General features: G+C 33.4%; 1 protein-coding gene across 4 annotated transcripts in view; it reads left to right on the forward strand.

Moving 5' to 3' along the window:
- LOC145277958 (high affinity cGMP-specific 3',5'-cyclic phosphodiesterase 9A-like) overlaps positions 1–25,000 on the forward strand; it is a 466,702-nt gene that overhangs the window by 242,513 nt on the left and 199,189 nt on the right. For all 4 annotated transcript variants that reach the window (XM_080130080.1, XM_080130079.1, XM_080130081.1 and 1 more), the window contains exon 2: positions 13,462–13,532. In XM_080130080.1, coding sequence (XP_079986206.1) covers positions 13,462–13,532 — 71 coding nt within the window. The remainder of the gene's footprint in view (positions 1–13,461; positions 13,533–25,000) is intronic.

The following is a 25,000-nucleotide window of genomic DNA, read 5'->3' on the forward strand; positions in this document are numbered from 1 at the left end:
GCCTAGTATTTGATATGCTTGAGCAGTTAGATTTTATAAGTATCTCCACTGTTTGAAAGCCTCGTTAATGAAGAAATATACAATTATTCACAGATCAATCAAAATACATGTGTTTTTTGAAGCGAGATGACACCGTAATTCCACATACAACGCTTAGTATTTGTTAAGTTTGCAGGTTGAAACAAGTAACGTAGAAAGCAATACAAATGACGACTCAACAAACAAAGGTAGATCAAATAAGAAGTGTATTAGGAAAAGGTATATTTACAGGATATTTACATAATGGTGTCAAATAAGAGAGTCTTTGCTGGAGAAACATATCTTATCTCGACTGCCTTCGGTGGCTTCTGGTGAACACACACTCAGACTAACTGAGTCTTCCTATTTATGTGTAATTACTATCCACATATGCAAATGAATGTGTGCCACCAAAACATTATTCAATATATATGTGCTACAAAAAGTGATGCCTTTATCTTGTTTAAAACGTTACTGATATATAAACTAATACTTTGTTTTTTGAGGCGATGTTGCAAATGAATTTTAAAGCCTAACTCTAACTCTGATTAAACATCAACTGTATCTTTATCTTTTTTGTCAGCCAGCTTTGTAACCCCTCGCTTGCTTATTGAAATCAAGGATCGCTTAGGCTTTTGAATAGCCTGTTTTGAATCTAGGGGATTAAACACAGTTGGTAGGGGTCTCTTTCAAGTTTGTTTTGTCTTGAATTGTTTCTATTAACATTTCCTTTTTATTATTGTAATTAGTTACTTACTATATCAAGTTTTTTTTTACATGGAGTTCACCACTTATCAAGGCCCAATGGCCACTCGGGGATAAGGGTTATTGTGTGTTCAGTAATCAATGGGATAGTGTAGCAATAGTATTTGAGAATTGATAAGGTGTCATTACTTAGGGGGGCGGTTAATCAGGAATTTGTTTGTGTTGGACTTGAAGACATCCAGGTTGAAGTCGGAAGGGAAACAGGCAAGCGGAACAGAGTTCCACAGGCGTGCAGTTCTAAGAAAGAAGCTTTGTTCATGGAATCTACGTTTTGATTGAGGCACAGATAAGGAGTGGGGAAAATTATTGACGGTGGTTTCAGCTAGTCGGGTGTTTTTTGAAAAAGATTGGCGAGGGGGACCAGAGAATGGAGTTCAAACGAGCACTCGCCATGGAAATAACAATAGAACAAAGACAGGCTCGCTTCGTTGGAAAGAGGTTGCAGGGAAGAGAAAAGGGCATCCCCCACCAAGCCACGAAGTCTATTTTGTACTCTGTCAAGGTAGGATAGGCTGTTTTTAGCAGCTCCTGCCCAGATATGGCAGCAGTACTTAATCTTTGGACGTACTTGGCTTTTATACAGATAGAGAATTGCATCATTAGTGAGATATCTTCTGGAGCGGTAGAAGGATCCCACCATTTTACCAGTGACCTTGGCCACAGACTTGATGTATGTGTTCCATTTAAGATCAGGAATATAGGTCAAACCCAGAAGCTTATCAAAACATGGGACCTCCACAAGACGAGAGCCATTCATTTCAATTGATGCCAGATGGGGATCATAGCTTTTATGATGTAGAGATAGGAGCTAGGTCTTAGATGCATTAAAAGTAATCAGACACCTCTTTCCCCACTGTACCACGTGCTCAAGATCAGAGGAGAGAGAATTAGAGAGAACATTATCATTTACGGCCTTTGATGTGTTGCCATAGATAGTCGTGTCATCAGCATAGATGTAAACGAAAGATTTTAGTATGTGTTTTGGGAGATCATTGATGTAGATCAGGAAGAGAGTTGGTCCCAGTATGGACCCCTGAGGGACTCCACCATTAATACTGTGGGCCTCTGATTTCTGCCCATCAACCACTACTCTTAGGAGTCTATCAGAGAGAAATGATTTAATAATCGAGAAAACATTTCCAGTTATACCGTAGCTGGAAATCTTGTGTAGTAGGCCTTTCTGCCAAACCTTATCGAAGGCCTTTGATATGTCAAGAGTGATTGCCCTAGAAATGAAGCCTTTGTCGAGAGATTGTCTAATCCTATGAGATATAACCGTTAGCACATCTGTAGATCTGGCAGAACGGAAACCATATTGCGTGTCGCTAAGAATGTTATTTCTGCTGAGGTTGTTGACTACTTCTCTATTTATTGTGGATTCCAGAAACTTACTCGTGACACACAGGAGACTTATTGGTCTGTACTGAGAGGGAGATGACTTATCACCTGAATTCTTAAATACAGGGCATACTGATGAGGTTTTCCAGGGTGTTGGAAAGCACTTCTTAAGGCAACACTTAAACAGTTTTGTGAGTATAGGGGCAAGTTCTGGTTGTAATTTTTTTAACACTATAACTGGAATGCCGTCAGGACCAGTTGCTTTACTGTAGTCAAGGTTCTTGATTAGATTGGCGACCTCACGCACAGATATTTGTATGTTGCATAGCGTGTTGTCTGTTATAGGAGGGAATATGGGGAGTTGATGGCCTTCGTCGCACAAGGTAGAATTTGCCGCAAATTTTTGGCAAATAGTTTGGCCTTGTCGGATGCTGTCGAGATGACCTCTGGTCCATTGATAATGGTTGGGATAGAACGCACGTTTCTGTTCAGGATCCTATTTGCTATTTGCCAGAACTGGTGGGAACCAAGCCGCTGCTCAGCTACTTTGGATTTAACGGATTGAGCACATAGGTCTCTTGCATTTTTTATTACTCTTTTACAGTGGTTGCTGGCAGTCCTTAAAGCAGCTTTAGTCTCAGTACATCTATTACGTTGGTAGCTATGGAAAAAGTGATTTCTGTGCGCGATGGCAGCAGCACATTCAGGGGAGAATCATGGCTGTCTGTTAGGTTTTTGTTGGAAGTTTTTTAGGTGGTATGAATTGGTCTATGCCTACAAGTAACCATTCGGCCAGGTCTGATACTATAGAGGACACATCCTTTTTAAACATGGAATGGAGAGGTAGATCAGATATGAATGTACGGAAGCTATCCCAGTCCGCCATAGAGTATCGGTATACAGTACGGTGGAGAGGTACGCCTGTAGATTTATTATATTTCATTTTTATCTTAACTGATACGACGCAGTGGTCGGAGGATCCCAGAGGAGATAGAACGGAATATGAGCATAGCTCAGGGGAAGTAGAGAGAAAAAGCTCTAGAAGGCTTGCGTATTGACCGGTAGTATCGTGCACACGGGTGGGCTCGCGAACAATCTGAGTGAGGTCATAGGCAATGGCAAAATCATGACAGAACCTCCCCTCATCATCAGTCTTATTTGAGTGGGTCAGCCATTCCACATTATGGACATTGAAGTCACCGCAAATGTGAATGTTAGCCGAAGGATGAGCAGACAGGATGTGGTCAATTTTCTCTGATATACTCTTAAAGACAGTAACTCCGCTGTTGTGGGGGCGATAGAGGGCAAATATAAATGCGGTGGTGTAAGCAAGTGCAACCCGGAAGCACATATAAGGTAGATTAGGGTATTCTCTGGAGATATCCCTGCCACACGGAAAGTCATCTTTAATGTAGGCACATATTCCATGCCCGTGGCGATCTTGGGGGTCAGATTTAGATGTTAAGTTAGAGTATCAAAGTGGCTTCACGCCGTGTCTGGAGTGTGTCTGGAGCGACAGCTATAAAAATACCGTAAAAAGCCTAACTATTTTTTATTTTTATGTCTTTTTTTGTCTTTCAGCTCATAAACTGCTTCGGCTATTTCTGGTTTGTTTTGTAAATCGCAATCGACAACCTTTCGGGACTATATAGACCATCAATTTTTAAGCTTCATATTCTAAACTATTTTTTTATAGTTTTGCTCTATAGTTTTAATGTATGATTGATTTAATTGGGAACTTTTATAGGATTTTAGCATATTAACGAATTTCTAAGATGCCTCATACTAAAAACAAGGTTTCATATTTTTCTTTGTTATTTTCTAGGACAATTCCAATCCCGTGTGTTAAAATACCCGTTTATTTAAGAGTATTAACCATGTCAAAGTTCATTGATCAGCAAAAGTATCGGCGTGTAACGTATAAAAGACTATACGTCGATGGCGATTAAATTAACTAATGTTAATTTTGACATATGTCACACTAAGCATGTGAGGATAACTGCAATTTGCAAAACAAAAGCGCTCCATGAGAGGAATGCCATAAAAAGACAGAGAGCAACAGATCAAACGGTAGAAAAAACACAATGGCGAACGACATCAGGTTTACGTTCTGAGAAAAAACTAAAATGCTAAAATCAGCCTCTCCATGGAAGCCGTGCGAATGAGATACGACCAATAAGATAGAAATAATCTAAGCGGAATGTTACCTAGATATCTGCCCGCGTGCGTCACTTATTTCATATGAGCTAGAAAGTTAAGAAGTAAATAATGAGCCAAGAGAACATAAGTCTCTTTCTCTCCTGAGTCAATTTTCTCTTATTAAAACTCGAGGGAAAATCCCAGCGAACGTCTCCTTATGTCCACTTTCTTTACGAAAAGAAATTTATTTCTACTGCTAGACTAGACGAAACGGCAACGATGAAAAGAAGCGACTATAAAGTGTGAGAACATAACGTTCCTCGTATGTATTAAGGGCAATTTTGTTATTAAAATATTATAGGTGTACCTAATATATTCACAGCAGCTTTTCCTTAACCAACCGAGACAACTTTTCGCAACATCCAGTATACTATATCTTTATAAAATTAGCATTTGTCCGTGCGTAGATTATTGTTGACACATCCGGAGTGGTACACCAACTACAAATATTTCCTCCTTGGGCATAATGTAAAAAGAATTCCTAACTTTATACATAACAGAATTCACATGGCCGAGTACAGCTGACCGGGCCGACACTCTTTACGACCTCCACCACGCAACAAACCAAGGGATTGTGTTTAATTCGGATTACAGCGGTTTTAACAACTAATAACATTGTTTTGCATTGTTTTGACAAATCCACTTGACCTCAGCCGTTTGAAGAACTGTCAATATGTTTCCATTCTTTAAAGTCTTTAAAGGAATGGAATTCCGTGATTATCGGTGCCTAGAAACGTACGGAATTCTTTATTCTTCCGAGCAAATACGTGCACGCGCCAGATGAACATGTTTAATAGTGTGAAAAATATATTTGGAAAATGCCAAATCTAGCACAAGAAGAAATGTTAGTCAACTGGATTTATTGTATGACTAGCGAGGGTGCCCGGCGTTGCCCGGGTGAAAAGAAAAAAGACGTTTCGGGAGGGAGGTAGGCTCGAACCCTAAGCCTTGAGGTGAATAGCCTGATGACTTAGCACGACGTTACGAGGGCAAGGAACTGAGAAGAGCTGAAAATAAACGTTTAAAAAAGCAGGAGGTTGAACGTCAACGTGTGGGTTTCTAGGACAAACATACCGCCATAGTATTATTATTATTATTATTAGTATTATTATTATTATTAGTAGTAGTAGTAGTAGGAGGAGGAGGAGGAGGAGTAGGGAAAATGAAATCACAGCGCGAATTTTGTTGCATAAAAGTCACTGAAATAAAAGATATTTACGACGTCGTTACGTAAATCGGACATATTATAATCTAGACAGTATATAAAAAGTACTAAGACATAGTCACCTCCTCGACCGACCCCCACCAAAAAAGCCTTTGGCGGACAGACGAAAAAATAATGCACACACACACACACAGTTTCGCTTTTATATTATGGATGAAAAATATTATGCAAAGATTTAAAATGGTCAACAATATAAACAAAATTGCTAACTTAAAAAGACAGTTTATAAACAAATACTTGTTGACATTGGACTTTAAAGTTATTAATATACATTTTTCCACAAAAAATCTTACTATGAATAAGGCGTATACCTTAATACTTAGTTCGCTGCACTTCGTCATACTGAACGTCCGCACAAAATTTCAGGTAGATAGGACTAGTAGTTGCCAGGATAAAGTGGAACGAAAGAAAATAACAATCCATATTAATCTCTAACAGTGCATTGAAGAAATACAAGTATACTTAGCTGGCTGCACCTTATCATATGTCCATCATAGTTTCAGCCATATCAGCTCAATAAATTCCGAGAAAAATGGAACGAACAGACGGACAGACTAAGAGAAATTTGATATAGATTACTATGAATATGATTGATTGCTTTTTGCATACTTTCTTGAGAATTGCTAATTAAATAGCGGGAAGCGTTAAAGCAAATTAAAGTAGAGAAAAAAACCCGGTTGGTTTAATTGCTTAGATTCAATGATTACATTATGCGTTGTCGAAAGGTAACGTAAAACGAAGTGCACCTAGAGTTGAATAAATTCATTTTAAATGCGTTTCAGCTATTCGCATTCAAGTACGTACTAATAATATACATAAAACTGTACACGTATCGTATACGGAGTAAAATGATACAACATACGACGGCTATTAATGTGTCACCACGAAAGTTATGGAAAATAAAAACATTATTAAAAAACAGCTTGGTTTATAATTAAATAACCCTACACACAGCCGCGCGCGAACACACACACACACATGTACACAATTAATTTAAGATACATTAAAAATATTTAGGAATATATGAGTTCTATTTATCAGTTCAATAAAAGTAAGCATTATAGATAAAGAGAGTTTATAGAGGGGTTACACATACACACAAACACGCACACACACACACACACACACACATATATATATGTGTATATATACACAATTATATAAACCTACACCCCAAAATAAACTTCACGCTAGAACAGAACCCCACAGAACTACCTTTTCTAGACATCCTAGTAACAATTAAAAATAACAACATAAAATCTACCACAAATCCACAGATACTACGCAATACCTCCACTTCAAAAGCCACCATCCCAAAAAACTGTCTAAAAACCATACGCTACTCCTGTGCACGTAGTGTCTTCACCATAGTCACAGACAGACACCTCCGTTCGACTCGACTAAATGAACAGCAAATAACCCCGCGGAAAAGAGGATATCCACCTATATCTAATACAGAAAAAATCCCAGTAGACCAACTAAGAAACCTCCCAAAACACAACAAAGAACAAATTCAAGCATACGTCTCCACACACAACACAAACAACCCAGAACTATTTACACAGATAACGAAAAACCTTATCCTTTTCAGTCAAAGCGATAAACTAGACCACATACTTAAAACAACAAAAATAATAAAAAGCAAACGCCAACCCCAAAAACTTAAAACACATCTTAACCTCCTCTAAACTCGTTCAATACACTACAAAAGGAGTCACAAAATGCAATAAACACCGATGTGGAGTTTGTGACATAATGATAGAAGGAAACACATGCACATTCAAAGATCCAGCACAAACATTCAAAATAAAAAAGGACCTAAACTGTACCTCCAGAAATGTAGTGTATGCACTAAGATGCACAGCATGCAACAAATCTTACATAGGCGCCACCAAAAACCTCAGCAATAGAGTGCCCTTACATAAGAGCAACATTAAAATTGCAGATAACAGACACCTCTATGTTTCAAAACACGTGCATTAGGGTCTGCCAAACGATTGTGAAAAATGGACCGCATGTTTCCCTGACGTCAGATTTGTGTTAACTATACGCACTATGGAAAAGCAGAAGCGACTTAATGATTTTTTAAACCTTTGTTTATCTTCTTCAAACTGCAATTAAAAATTAATCTTTGTTATAATTTTGTTAGGTTTTAAGATTTACACAGTTTAATGATTAATAATATTATAAACATTTGTATATTAAATATGAAATACGGTTTTTACTAAATGTTCATTTGGTTACCCATGGAGTTTCATATTCTGTTCGGTAAAAAGAGACAAACAAAATATGAGGGGGGGGGGCTTAAAAATGCTTAATATTTGTGCAATAATATTTTCAAATTGGTTTTAATCTGGCGATAAAATAGCTGACAAGAATCATGTGTATATGAAACTTAATATTAAAAACAAAATTTAAACACAATTAATTAAAAATCTATGTTGAAACGGAACATTTTGAAATAATTGAATTTTAATCGTTTTAATCTTTTAAAAATGAATTAATGTTTACGAAGTTTCTTTTTCTTGGCAATTCAACTTATTATAGTATATATTTATTCGAAGAAAACGCTATTAAAAAAAACAATAATATTAAGTTTATAACAATTTTTTAATTGCAACTTCAAGGTAAATATTTGTTCAGTATGTTCATTTAAATTTTTTTAAAATAAATATTTTTTACTTATTTGAACTCTTATGTTTCATAATAAATAGGAATTTCGATAGATTTAAATATATTTTGTTTGAATTCCGAAAAAATAAATATGGGGGGGCGCACTAAAAAATGTTTCCCCTCGTATATTTTACGAAAACTGCATTTTAAATATACTTTCATTCTAAAATGGATAAGTATCGAAAATTTCACGAAAATCTGACCATTAGTTGGTTTTTGCTAGATTTAAATAAAATAAATACGAGTATGTTTTCACGTTCGGAATGTCTACTACATGGGAGCATTATTTTAAAGCGCCAATTATTTAAACACGATTTTCGTCTCGCAATTTCATTATTTTCGTTCGATGAAAAAAAATGATTACTTTTTTATTTTGCCCTTCTTCTTTTAAATGGTAAAACGTTATACTGATAATATTAATTTATAATAAAGTTACATATAGGATGGGGTAATTCTGTGGTGAATTTTGGAAGTCCCTAACGTGCATACATGCATTAGAAATAGCTTCAAAATAATGCCAATCTTCCAAACAGACAATTACTTTTATTTACTTACACAGAAAAAAGAATTCATAGTGAGATTCACTCCCGAATTAAACAGCACTTAATATCAACACACAAACAAATGAAATGCAAAGCACACCCGCATGCACATTCCTATACATGTACACACCCACACATAAATCAGAACCAATACATTAAAACACACACACACACACACACACACACAAGCATTCAGCCACACATAGGCACAGCACCCCTATCTCAAGTATAACACATTAAACAATACGAACTTACCCCGAAACCTACAGCACTAAAAATACCTAGAACCATAGTGTAGTATCTGTTCACACACTGCACCACTCCTCCTACCCTCAGTCAGGGGAGGAGAAAATTCTTGATTGGGATAATTCTCATTCTAGATCCGACCCTACCCACATGGGGAGACAAATAAATAGGAACATTAGAAAATCCCCTATGTCTATTTACAAATAAGCTTTTTTATTTAAACAAACATAATAATATGAATGCCCCATTCGACTAAGATTAAAACAAAAATCACAATAGAAAGAAACTAAAATTCAAAAAAGCAAAATCAAAATGAAATGTAAACATCCCTACCAATTATCCCTGTTCAGAGAAGCTGATCCCCCACATTAAAAACGAACTTCTATCACATTTGTTTTCTTAGGAAAGCATAAAAATTTATAATATTATAAAACTATTAGGCATATAACATACATTCTACAAACCAATGCAAGGAAACACACACACACACACACACACATACACACACACACACACTCCCTTACGCACCCATTTAACCACATACCAACGCGGCCCTCACTTCCACCCAAGTAATTAAAAAAAGTTTTTTAAAAAGTAGTAAAAGGAGAAAAGAGAGAGGGAATACCAAAGACAGCAATGACCATGGTCTGACCCCCAATAAGCAAGGGAAGGGGTAGAACACACCCGTGAAGACCTTTAGAATCATTTATAGACATTCCCATCGCTGGGAAACATGTCCCTTAAATGAACTGAGAAAATGCTTTTATGCATTCTGAACACATTTTAAATATATTTTAAATATTTTACACTTTGAATACTTTCTGAAGAGAACGCTTCACAGAACGTCTGACACGCGTAAAAAAACTATTTCAATGATTTAAAAACATTATTACAATGATCTAAATATAATATTTTTAAAATGAAAAATCAAAACACGGAATAAAATAATGTTATAAAAAACATACCAATTGTTGGTAACCTTTCTTATTTAAACACACACACACACACACACACACACACACACATACACCCACACACACACATATATTACTATAATAATTTTTCTGAAAGCGGATGACGTAATTATTAATATAATATTTTTTCAATACCTACCGACAGTGTTACATCTTTTCATGAATCATCAATGCAGGGTGTTACGATTACCACCGGTCGGGAGATTAGTAACCGGCTAGGAAGTCATCTCTGACTCCATTAGCAAGGAAAAAAATCACACGGCCAACTTTAACAGCAAGAAATTTCGTTGAAATTTAAACATTTATTTTTAAATGTCGAGACGCCGTCCATATTGATTTAATGAGTTTAACATCATGATCTGTACATGCGAGCCTAGGTGACCGACTTACATTTCAACTTAAATGTGTTCACTAATAAGAACCGAGTTCTTAAAGAGGCTGACATAATTATTATTGTAATAATTTTTAAATACCTACAAATACTAGTACTTCATTTTTTCGGGAATCATTAGAGAAGGGTTTTACGATTACAGTCGGTCGGGAGATACGAACCTGCCCATATATGTATATATATATATATATATATATATATATATATATATATATATATATGTATATATATACATTAATTTTATTTATACAAACATTAATGGCTACATATGTGCATACATGTTTCTGTAATCACCCACGTTGGGGGATTACGTCTCCAGGCCAAGAATTACCGTCGAAAGTAACTCAAGAGAGAGGGAATACCAAAGACAGCAATGACCATGGTCTGACCCCCAATAAGCAAGGAAAGGGGTGGAACACACCCGTGAAGACCTTTAGAATCATTTATAGACATTCCTACCGCTGGGAAACACGTCCCTTAAATGAACTGCGAAAATGCTTTTATTCATTCTGAATACATTTTAAATATATTTTAAATATTTTACACTTTGAATACTTTCTGAAGAGAACGCTTCGACGGTAATTCTTGGCCTGAAGACGTAATCCCTCAACGTGGGTGATTACAGAAACATGTATGCACATATGTAGCCATTAATGTTTGTATAAATAAAATTAATATACCGGCTCTGTTCACTCATTGAGCACTATTTTTGTAGACATATCTTGTTTCATTGGATGTACTTCTAGGAAACTAAACTCTACTAGCTATATATATATATATATATATATATATATATATATATATATATATATATATATATAATATAAAGCTAAATGTGTGTGTGTGTCTGGTCAGATTAGGCTCCTATATGGTTGACTATTTTTAAAAACTGATTACATATAATGATAGAAGATGTATCGAGACACATGAATGGGTATGTTTGATCTGGCAGAACGGTGGTTCATTAAAATTGTGAGTTCTGCGTTCGTGCCTGGTCCACAAAGTATGGAAATAAAAAAAAAATTAAAAAAAAAAACGTTTACAATTTTTTTTTATATAGATGTATATAAGAATACTTTGATAAGTATGTTTTAACTTAAATTGGGATAATAAAATAAAAAAAATTGTGGGGTCTGCGTTCGCGCCTGGCCTCCATAGAATGGAAATAGGCACACACTTTAATAAAGACTTTTCATATCTCTGTGTATAAGTATACTTTGATAATTATGTTTCAGTTTGAAGAAATATGGTATAATAAAATTATGGGATGTTCGTTCGCGCCTTACCTCCATAGAATGGAAATATGTCACAAAGTTTAACAAGGTTTTTTAATATAGATCCACCGAATATTGTGATAAGTGTTTCAGTATGAACAGTATAATAAATTATGGAATTTATCTATTTTATTTTTACTTTCATCATGTTTTGCTTTTGTTTTGATACCCCCAAATTCCAAGCTAACTCTTTACAACCCTTCCTTTTCATAACCTATTATACCTTCATAAATAAGAGTCCATTTTCTGTAGTCTGTTTTTGAACCCAGTCAACGATGGTCACTTTTGCTAGTATATATATATATATATATATATATATATATATATATATATATATATATATATATATATTTGTGTGTATGTGTGTGTGCGTGTGTGTGTGTGTAATGGATTGTCGTTTTGATTTCAACATACCAAGTTATTCAAAAACCACACAGATAATGTGTTAATGATGGTGAAGGTTTGTCTATGATCATCCTAACATGCTACACTGAGTCAAACAGAGCAAACAGTTGGGCTCTGGTTTCCCATTAGTTTTCCTGCTATATGCATTTCATTACAAAGACTGAAGGTGCATCTCCACCAGTGGTTTTGTGAACGCCCCGTCCCCCAGATACTAATATGAAAATTCCTACACTCAGACGCAATACATGCACCGCTAAGTATTCCTAATAGTCATTCATCGAGTAGTTGCCAGGCCCATCGTTGCTTTACTACAGTGCTGTATATATATATATATATATATATATATATATATATATATATATATATATATATATATAGAGAGAGAGAGAGAGAGAGAGAGAGAGAGAAAATAAATGACAAAAAGTTATATTCCAAAATTCATGATGTTAACCATCTTATAATTTATTTCCTTAAATTCAGTTGACTTATACAATTCTTGACAGTATCTGTTTCGTAGCGCAAAATCAATCACTAAATTGTTATATCAATCAGTATAATGATTATATCAATCAGTATAATAATTAAGTGATAGATTTTGCACTACAAAACAGCACTGTCAAGAATTGTATAAGTCAACTGAATTTAAGTAATAAATTATAAGATGGTCAACATTATGAATTTTGGAATATAAATTTTTGTCATTTATTCTCTATATTACTCTTTAATTACATTGAGCTTCTTAAATAAGGATTGGTATATATACTACAAGAAAATATAATTCTAAAGAAATATATATGTATGTATATATATATATATATATTAATATATCTTAATATATATATATATATGTATGTGTGTGTGTGTGTGTGTGTGTGTAATGTCCCGTCTGTAAAATTCTTTAGCTTTTCAATCCTCCCTCGTTATGCCAACTTTAGGCCATCTGAATGGCTTCTTAATTCTCGAAATAAGTGATAATCCGAGGGTGATACGCAAGGAGAATATGTAGGACGGGACAAGAATTCTCTACCAGATTTTAAGAGATTTTCGTGAGATTTGAGTATTATCATGATAAAAGATTATTCTCTTTCTGTTGACTAAAGAAGGTGGTTTTCGGATTAACATGAAACCATATTGCCCAAAAAAAAAGAAAAAAGAAAAAAAAGAAAGAATAATGTATTTATAATCAGAGATAATACATTAATCATGGTGGCGTATTTAAGTAATACCAATTTGCATACAATACATTACAATGGTTTAAATTGCCCTTGTACAAACAAGCAGATCCTTTGAATCGACATGATAAAAAGAAACGGTTTGCTATTTAAAGTTATAATTTTAGTGCAAGATTTTTAGTTGATGAAATTGCCTCGTTTTGAACCTCATGATATTTATAAATTTTGTATCTTTGCAGATTATCTTCAGTCGACATTGTTGCTCGCGAGATATCCATGATCTAATCAGTCAAGTAGCAGGAGGTAGCAGGTAAGTGGATCAACGAGCATTGTTCAACTTTCGCCCGTTGGGTTTGATCTCAGCTCAGGCAAGAAATACTTCTGTAATCAAATGTAATCACATTAGCTTTTTAATGAAAATTAAGCATCATTCATGTTAAAGCTTGTAAAAATACTTGAGCGTAAACGACATGAATTAAGTTGAGAATCTTATTAACTGTTGCCTTTCAACAAGAAGAGGAACAAAAGGAAACGCTGAGATGTTCTGCTGGAATTAAACATGCTTTATTTAGTAGTTATCGCAAAAGCGATGAATTAAAACATAAAAGAAAATACGTCGTTTATTTAATTAAAAATCGCGTACAGCCCTTCTATTCATTCTTTATACAGAGACAAGTTTCTTGTGGAGATTGCATAGACGGTTTTAACAGATGAATTTCCGGACGCGTAATGAAAGTAAAAATAATTTGTTTAATGACAAAAAAGAATCCATTAAATTCTAATTAAAATTTCTCACCTTTTTCCTACCAAGCAACTTATTCTAACAGCCAGAGAAGGTCAAGAGCATTTTTCTCTAATGCTAACATCTACTCCTACAATCACCCATTTCACCGAAATTGTTCTTATTAGCTTAATTATTTAAGTCTAACATCGTAAGTATTATATTTTACGTTATTGCTAGTGGTTTCTGTGTATTAACAAATACACAAACACACAAACACACACACATATATATTTATACATTTTAGCCTAAATAATAGTTACAGTTGTCATAGAACAAATGCCGAAAAAAGTGCTAAATTAAAAAACTGATTGCCATGTACACACACACACACACACACACACACACATATATATATATATATATATATATATATATCACGTTTGATTGAACACGACAGACTTATTCCTTTTTCCAATCTTGTTTGTTATCTTTTCTATTTGCCGAGCGGCCTTTTTAATTTCGGCAAGCATATTATATAGAATAGCGTCCAGAATTTGCTAGTCGGTCATATTTTTCTCAAGCGTTTTCTATCGAGCATCCGATTGTCGTCAGAAAATAGGAAACGCTTTAGAAGTATATGGCCGACCAACAACTTCGGGGCACCATTCTATATTATATGGCTGCCGAAATTAAAAAGATCGCTCGGCTAATAGAAAAGATATCCAACAAGATCGGAAAAAGGAATAACCCTACGTTTTAAACGTTATGAACGAGCATTATATATATATATATATATATATATATATATATATATATATAATGCACGTTCATAACGTTTAAAACGTATATTTTTACACATGAGACGCATCATAGTTCCAAAAATTTAAATATAATTTTAACTGAAACGTATAAAAGCCTCCAGATATTAAACGAACAATAATCAAAAACTGCCGGAAGACGACTGATGAAACTCAGTTGAAAGTACTTGCAAAAAAGAAACAACTAAAAAGAAAAAAAGCAGATTGAGCAATACAACTATGGAACGTTCTTGCACAGATTCGACCGAGAAAAAATTGAAACATTACAAGAACACTTACAGCTACTCAACAATACTTGTCTGAACGAAAACATGCTGCCTAAATACACTATATATATATATATTATTATTATTATTATTATTATTATTATTATTATTATTATTATTATTTATGTAAATACAGTCATATCTTGCTACGATGTGCAGACCGTTTCAATCGTATTTGATTTCTTCAGGAAAGAAAAATTAAAATACAAAAATTAAAAAGGATCGAGACCTTTTCAAATTTTGAGGAGAGAAAAAAATGCCATAACTGGCATAAAGCAAGATTAAAGTTTCATGAGTTAAAATAAATTACAAAAATCAAATTTCCGTTGAAGAACAGGGGGCTTTAAAAGATAGTTTTAGGGAAAAGTTAAAGGGAGTGATAAGAAGAGAGGGGTAATATAATGATATAGAGGGAGGGCATGAATACACAAAGTGGAAGAAAATGAAAATGCAGAAGTGAAAACGGTTGGGATGGTGTTGGACGACTATAGTAACATAATTATTATATTTCAAGTCATTTAAAAATGTTTTAACTATAGAAAAACAGTTTAACTAAATTCGATCATCCTGTCCATCAATAAAACACGACGTCTTTCGTTCAATTATTATTCTTTTATTTTATTTTAATTTTTTTTTAAATTAATTATTTTGTTTATATCTTTTGTTTTGAAATTAACGTTGACTTTTTTTCAGTTGTATCGGATTGGATATTTCTTTCTTTATATTATATCTTAATAAGTTTAAAATTAGAGCTCATCAAATAGTAGTTAGTTTTTTTTTTGCTTGATGAAATCAAATATGATTGAAATGCTGTGCAAGATATGACTGTATTTACATAATGAATAAATAAAATATAATTTGCTCTATTTCATTGAGCACTATCAACGACCCTGATTGAAATTCAATTATTCTTAAGTTTTGGATATCTTTCTACCTGGAATATATATATATATATATATATATATATATATATATATATATATATATATATATATATATATATATAATATATATATTATAACTTACTACCTAGCTCTACCTACGTATTGAGCACTGTTGCAGTAAATGCTTAAAATTTACGCATAAATTTATACTTTCATGTATTAATTTATGTGATTAAATTAATTAATAAATTAAAAAATCACACATATATATATATAAATATATATATATATATATAACTACTTAATTTACTCACATAAAATTAATATACGAAAGTATAGATTTATGCGTAAACTTAAGTATTTACTTCAAAAGTGCTCAATACGTAGGTAGAGCTAGTTAGTAATTTATAAAATATATATGACGATTAAGCTACATTGAATATTCCGCGTTTCATCCACTCTAGGACTCCTCAGGCTTATGCGCGAATTCTGTGGTTGTTTATCGTTTTCATATGCTCCTCTTCTATTGAGATTTCAGTTAGCCATATATATATATATATATATATATATATATATATATATATATATATATATATATATATATATACCAATTATATACCAATTGCCATACCCAATAAAACCTTTTTTTCTCACTGGATATCTGCAACCAAAATTATTGGATATTGCTGAGTATATTTTCTTTTTTCTCTACAATTTTCAAAAATTAGGTTTACCAGCAAGAATAGATATTTATCTATATATTCCTTTTTCTAAAGTTTTTTTTTCTTTTGAGGAAATGAGCCTGTCTTTGAAACTTCATGGAATAAGGAATTTTTTCACAATTATCTCGTATTCCTTGTATTTAATCAAATATTGTAAATTTAATTCTACAATATCGTGACGTCCTTTACTTATATATATATATATATATATATATATATATATATATATATATATATATATATATATATATATATATATATATATATATATACTAGCATTTCAGCCCGTGGTTGCCCGGGTTTTTGGAGATGTATGTTGAGAGAAAAAAAAGGAAGACAGGCTCGAATCCGTATCGCGAAGGAGGAAAAGAACGGGGAAAACTTGGCGTCTTTGCTGTTACGACCACCGCCAAACCGGAAGTGACGTAGGTTTAGATTAAGGCTAGACAATCGAAAAGAGGGGATGACTTTCGAAAATATCGGCGAAAATCCACCCTCTTTGTTTAAAAGTGCCCAGTTGAAGGTGAAGAAATTAATGTTTTTAGCCAATGTTTAATCCGAAACCAAACCTTATAAAGAATTCATGGTAGAACTATTTATTACAAGAAATGGAAGTTCATAACAATTAAACGACAGTCATTCGGAAGAAAAAAGATGTAGGCGTGACAGAAAATAACACACGGGATATCGTATTAATATATAGATTATTCGAATAACTGTTCTCATCTTGAGTGCCATTTCCGCATTTTTGTTGGCTGATATAACCTTTGGCCTTCTTCGGCTATATCTTAGCGAACTCTGAATCTCAGGATTCTACGTGGAATTTCGAACGTAACCCCTTATGTTATCCATGAGAATAACATGTCTCCGTTTTGCCAGCCATGACCGGGTAGAAGTTTGAGTAATTCGCAATTATCATTTTCGTACCACCCGCACTGAAGATCGAACCTTAACACACAGAAGAGTGTCTCTTAGAATTGAATTTTACTTTAGTATTTGATCCATTACGTCACTGGTGCCGTTGTGTTAAGAAATTAGAAATCAGGTTTAAGTATTACAAAGTACAAGCTTTTAGGCTAAAATTTCGTCCAAACAGTAAAAACATTATATTTCAACCGGTGTGTTAAAATATGTTCGGTTCAACTGAATTTATGGAATCAGAAAAGCTTTCGTTTTATAGAGATACATACTTCTATTATGGGATCTTAAATGATTAAATAACCTGTTTAATCTTATGTAATGTTACTATGACTCAAGAGTGGAATAAATGATAGTTGCTCTGACATGTGTGAAAGCTCGCAAAAATGTCACAAATGTGTCTTCCGTTATGTCTACTCATAGCTAACACGTTGTTGTAACATTTGATGCTTCAACTGTAATTGGATCCATGTCGCCACAAACAACTGGTACAACTGGCTTCTGGGTGACAACACGGGTGTCGTCGCTAACACTTCGATGAGATCATACGTGAGCCAGTGTTTTATGAACACGACATTTATTAAAAACAAAATATTTTAAACAACGTAATGAACAAAAGATTGGTTTGGTTTTTCTGTTTCATTTTACGGCAAATAATCCTTTTTTTTTTTTACTGCCAAATCTTCTGATTTTGCTAAAAGAATTTACAGTTCAAGTTCTTTATATCTTAAAATATTCATTTATGCTATTTGGTTTAGTTGTTTCGTTTTTATGGCATATCAAGTCATTTGGGTAATATCCTTTATGCGTCAAATCCTGAATATTTGCAAATATTTAGGCAGATGGTTTTGTTTTTTTGTTTTCTTTCAGAGACAAAATGTTTTCGTTTGTTCTTTTTTGCAGTAAAAAACATGATTGAGTTTTTCAATGGGAAATGAAGAATAAACACTAACACCAATGCTTAGCACATTTCAAGAAACTAGTAATAAACAGAGGATAAGCCATCTCTCATACCTGCAGTATACTGCAGGTTTATAACGTTAAGTTCTATAAGCCACGATTCCTAACGGAAATGGAATAAAGACGCCTCTGTGTAAACTGATTACCATAAACATATTATAGATTACTACCTAGATTTATTCAAATGCTGTTCACTGTTTAAGTAAATATTGAAAATATATACATAATATAATACGTTTCGTGGTTCAATTTTAAATTCTGCAAAAACAACATATAGAGACATATATTCGATTTAAGAATTTATTGCTTGACAAAAGAATATATAGAAGGGGTTATTTTAATTTCCTTAATCCATGGATTTTCAACAATGGCTATATCATCAGAGGAAATGAAATGCAGTGTCTTATCTCGCTTACATAATATAATATATATCCATACAATAGTATATGTGTATACATAAAATACGAGGGACGAACAAAATGATGATTTAATTTATTCAAAGATAATAGACGACTCGTGACCTGCTGAGTCGACGTTGGTATACTGTCTGTACATTATTGTATACATTCGTAACCAATTATGAAAATAAATATCAGTGTCGAACACATAATGCCTGTATGTATGTACGTATATGTGAAGTTAGTATGTTCTCTATAAAAAGAAAGGTTAGAGCACCTGCATAATATTTAAAGGTGTATTCTAATGTATAATCTACCGGGAAATACAGTGGACGTACTCCTGTGTTTTTAAGTGTACGCCGACAGGAGAAAATAACCCCTCAAAAATTTCAAATATATTATTTGAATATGAAATTAAAATCATTTGTATGAGATTTCATGGGGAAGACAATGGAAGTGGTTCCAAATCTCTAAGAACCATTTATAACCTAATGCAGGTATGGGCTCCGATCATTCTTTTTTTATAATTTCAAATATATATTATTTTCATAACATTTAAAAGATGTATATAATTTTCTGAGGAAGACAATGGAAGTGTTCTTTAATCTGATTGTTATCTTGTATATTCCGAATATCTACGTGCTCCTACTTCTAAGGCCTCCATAAGGACCGACCCCTCTTAAAACTTCAAATTCATTTTTTCGATTGTAATAAATGTATACGATATGGACAAGACCCTAACTATGAGAGCTTTCAATATTTCATTTATTGGATCTATATTTGGGTAGTTGTTTTTGTTTTACGACATATCAATCCTTTTCAGGTTATTTAATGGCGAATCCAGTGATTTTGAAGTAAATTTGTTTTAATAGAGTATATTTGTTTTTTTTTCAAGTCGGTTTCTATTTAACCCATAGTTGGGACCCTAACAGCTACTACCAATCCGGATCGGAGTGGATCTGGGAGCAATGCCAATTAAAGGGTGGCTCCACACTCCCCAAAGCCCGCAAGCTGAGGACTCACCATCGGATATAGTTTAAGGTCATATCCAGGACCGGGATCTATATTTTGGAATAAAACGAGGAAAAAGGGGCAGTATATACACACACAAAAAATATATGGTTTTTGAATACTAGAAAAAAAAAACGCACATAGAAGTGAACTTTATTTAATCCCATGCAGCATCAGATCTTTTTGCTAGTATATTCTATAAATAATATTATTTATAGATAGCGCATCCAGCATATATTTGATTTTATGAAATCCCATAACGACTAACAAAATATTTATTTACGATTCACATGTGTGACAAACTTACGCGGCCATTGTTTTTTTTAATAAAATTTATTTTGCGCCTATTCACCTTGATCTAGTCCCTATTAATATTCATCTACACTAAGGTAGAGTAAGGCACATGGTAAGTTTTTATGTGAAAAAAAAAATCTAGAAAGAGCAAAATAGTAAACATATATGCTATTCGAAATTAGTTCAAATCGATGTTCTTTTACAAACACAGTTTTTAATAGTTTGCGCAAATAAAAACAATGTGTAGATGCATTAATCTTAATAATATTGTAATATTAATGCTTGTTCTCTTATGTGTAGATTTTCCACGTATTCATAGACACTTTTTGTCGTGCTAGCTATGAAGATATAGAAGTTAGGTAAAGATGAAAATTGATATACGCAGGCACTGTATCATGATCGATACAGGAACAGGTGTGAACTAGTATCTAGAAAAATTAATAGTTCAATTCTGAGATATTATGATTACTAATAAAACAATGGACGTTTGATTTGGACATTATCTAAAACTAATAAACTTCGAAGAATGTGTTTATTATGACTAAATCAGATATAACATCTAGATAAATAATCCTAATCAAAATTGGTAAAAACTGTGAAAATAGAGTTCAAAAGGAGTACTTTTATTGAATCACTCCTGTTTCCATTTTAATAGAACCCTCTCGTTTCTATTTTTATATACTTACTTCAGTCTCCATTTTTATAGAACCCTCTCGTATCTATTTTCATAGAATCATTCCCGTCTCTAGTTTAATAGAACCGTATCGTTGCTATTTTTAAAAAAAAGATATCTCCCGTCTCCATTTTTATATGGAACCTCTCGTTCCTATTTTTATAGAATCACTTCAGTCTCCAGTTTTATAGAATTGCTACTGTTTTCGTTTTTATAGAATCTCGTTTCTATTTTCATAGAATAAGTCCCGTCTCCATTTTATGGAACCCTCTCCTTTCTATTTTTACATAATCATTTCAATGTCTATTTTTATAGAATTATTCCTGTTTCAATGTTTATAGAAACTCTCTCGTTTCTATTTCTATAGAATCACTCTCGTCTCCATTTTTATAGAATTTCACCCTTTTCCATGTTTATAGAAACTCTCGTTTCTATTTGTAGATCGAATCACTTCGGTATCCATTTTTAAAGAACTCTCTGGATTCTATTTCTAAAGAATAACTTCCGTCTCAATTCTTATAGAACCTACTCTTTTATTTTTTTATATAATCACTTCAGTCTCAATTATAATAAAATTAATCCTTTTTCCATTTTCACAGAATATTCTTGTTTCAATTTTTATGGAATCACTTCCGTCTCCATTTTTATGAAACCCTGTCGTTTCGATTTTAAGAGAATATCTCCCATCGCCATCTCGTTTCTATTGCCACAGAATCACTCACTCCATTTTTATATAATCAATCCCGTTCCGTTTTTCTAGAACCCTGTCGTTTTCATTTTTATAGAATCCCTCCTCTTTCTATTTTTATAGAAACCTCTCGTTTATATTTTTATTATATCTTTATTGTTATAGACTTAATCCTGTTCCCATTTTTATAGAACCCTCTTGTTTCTATTTTTATAGAATTACTCCAGTTTCTACTTTTATTAAAACCTCTTATATATATTAATTATAGAAACAGTCCTGTCACCATTTTTATAGAGCCGTCCCGTTTCTATTTTTATAGAATAACTCCAGTCTCCATCATAATAGAAACCTTTCGTTTCTATTTTCATAGAATCAATCGGGTCTTCATTTTTATAGAGCTTTTTCGTTTCTATTTTTATAGGATCACTGCCGTCTCTATTTTTATAGAACCCTCTCGTTTCTATTTTTATAGGATAACTCGCGTCTTCATTTTCATAGAAATCTGTCGTCTCTATTATTATAGAAGTACCCATGTTTTCATTTTATAAAACTTTTCGCTTCTATTTTCATAGAATCACTTCAATCTAAATTTTTATAAAATCTTCTTGTTTCTATTTTATAGAATCACTTCCCTTTCCGTTTTTATAGGGCGCTCTCGTCTCTATTTTTATAGAATCACTTTGTAATTCTTTATTGAAAAAATACTCCTGTTTCCATCTTTATAGAAGCATCCCCCTCTCCAACGCTATGGTATTAAAATATTTTCATATTCTATTTCAGACGGTATGTATACCAGTTAAGTATGTTTCTCCGACAATCAGCCCTATAAAAACTTGGTTATTAAGATGGCCTTTTATCTTCCGAGCTATAGTATTTCGTTCTTAGTAGTCTTAAGAGTTCCACCTACAACTCAGACATTGCTTTTTTGTTTCGAAGATGAGTCAATTGATTGCTAAACTGCCCGAGGCGCCCTTATAAAAAAATTCCGACAAGTCTCCCTGAAGATTTTTTTAAGAAGCCAGCTTGCACCATTTCTAGTATACCATTCTCATCAAGATGGCCTAATGGTTATCGTACTTGACGCACTGTCTTTAGGTTTTGGCTTCGGTCTCAGTTCGAGTTTTTTTTTTTTTGCAAGACGGTAACTGTTTAGAAAAAAAAACAATATACTCCCATGTACATATCTCAGTTTCTGTAGCAATTGAAATATAATATTTATGCGTATTTTACGACCGGGTAACGTCTGGCGGCCTTCTAGATATAATAACAATAAGACAATTGAAATAGGAAAACATTTTTCGAATCTATTTTCTCTCGTGCAATTTACCTTTTACTTAAAGCTCAATAAAAAGAAACTGATATTTAATCATGCTCAAATCTATTTCTTTCATAAAAAAAACATGTGTGTATTCGGTTACATGCGCAGGTCGTGTTCTGAAATGGTTTTCTTTTTTCTTTCTTTTTTTTTTTGCACCGCCGATATCTCAAGCATCTTCCTGATGAAACCTTTTGTAAACATTTTTAGTTTCTTGTCAAAAGAATATTTGAAAATGGGCAGAAACGATTGTTTGTATTATGTTTTTGGAAACAAATTAAAAACATTTACTGAACTGTATTATATGATGAGTCGTAGTAATATATACACAATTTCTTTATTACAACAAATTTCTGTGATTTTAATGGAATGTATAATGCACACACATATATAAACATATATATATATATATATATATATATATATATATGTGTATATATATATGTGTGTGTGTATATATGTGTATATATATGCGAACAAAGAATATATACAGACATATAGAGAAATATACATAATTCTATATATATATATATATATATATATGTGTGTGTGTGTGTGTGTGTGTGTGTGTGTGTGCCTGTGATGTTTGTAATGTTTCATTGTGTACAGGTAGTGCTGTTCATGATTTGGCCGGCGAGGTGGATATGTAGGATGCGTTGTAGGCAGTATATGTCAAGGTATTGTATTGTGTGAAGAGCTGAAAAGTTGTAAGCACGTAGACCCAACACGTTGTATGCAGTTTACGTCGCAAAAGAAAACCAAGACAAAAAATAACTCGAACTCTGTTTTTCGTGTTGTAACAACGACATTTATTCCCAGGTACTTTCCGGAATAAAACGTGATCGTGCTCCTTTTACTTGGCGTCTGTCTTCTCGAACGTCATCCACATCTCTAACATTATCATCTTCTCTGACGCTTGTTCTCTCGAACTTCGTTTCGAACGTGCTCCTAAACGCGCGCCTCAACATGCTCTCCTGTTACACACATACTTTTTTTTTCTAGTTTTTCTTTATCCATACAGTGACGTCATTTCGTACGCATTTGCAAATATATATTTATATGTGTATATACATATAAATATATATACTCCTTGTTCTTCTTCCTTTTATGTCTTTTTCTCTCTTTTTCCGTGTCAGTCTTTTCCCAAAGTAAGCTTCCGCAAGTCTCTCACTGCGAAGGAGACAGATCAATTCAAGCAGCGCTTTTGATATAAATGAAATCAATATTTCTGGACAAACAAGATGAAAAATAAAGTTGGCACATAAACTTTGCAAAGAGAGGGGCGTTAGTTAAGCATTTTTAAGCTTTACTTTTTTCTCTTTGTTTGACTAACGGCCGGAGGAATTTCCATGTATGGACTTACACATTTAACAAAAGTTCTAAGTTTCAATATGTTCACAGCGATTTAAGAAAACATGGGTCATTACGCATCTGTAATTAGACAAGCTAAAAAAAAACTCTCTATAGTATTATTCTGACGCTCTTGGACAATAACTATTAACGTTTGTCTGATCACTGATGAATAACAAATCTTGAATCGCAACAGCAGGCTTTACTGAACCAACCAGTCCTTTTGGGCCAAGGTTAGACACAGTTTTTCCTTACAAATCTGCTACAATCTTGAAACTGTTTTCACAACTTTTTTACTCCAGCATGGCACAGCGTTTTGTTTTACTGCTAAATCAATGAGCCTGCAAAGCTGTTCCATTACTTCTCAAGCACTGAGATATATCTATCTATATCTATATATCTATAAAAGTGAAAGTGTCTGTCTGTCTGCCTGTGTGTGTGTGTGTGTGGCTGTCTGTGTACATCTCCCTACACAATAACTCTGTCAATTTTCAGTCTACAGACTCGAAATTTGATATACAGAGTAGGGGGATTTGGGAAAATCTATGTAATCCGTTTGCGGTCAGAAATTGGGCTGTTAAGGGGTAGAAGTTTAACGATTTGACCTTTGGTAACTCTACCCAACTCCTCCTCCAATTTTGGGCCTAAACACTTGAAATTTTAGATATAGGTTCGCTGGACATGGATCTAACTTAATAACTTGATTTGAGCCCCAAACAATAAATGTTAAGACGTCATCATGGGGGTCAAAGTTAAC

This window comes from Euprymna scolopes, chromosome 6, assembly GCF_053919585.1.
Source record: "Euprymna scolopes isolate OS-2025 chromosome 6, ASM5391958v1, whole genome shotgun sequence".
Taxonomy (NCBI): Eukaryota; Metazoa; Mollusca; class Cephalopoda; order Sepiida; family Sepiolidae; genus Euprymna; species Euprymna scolopes.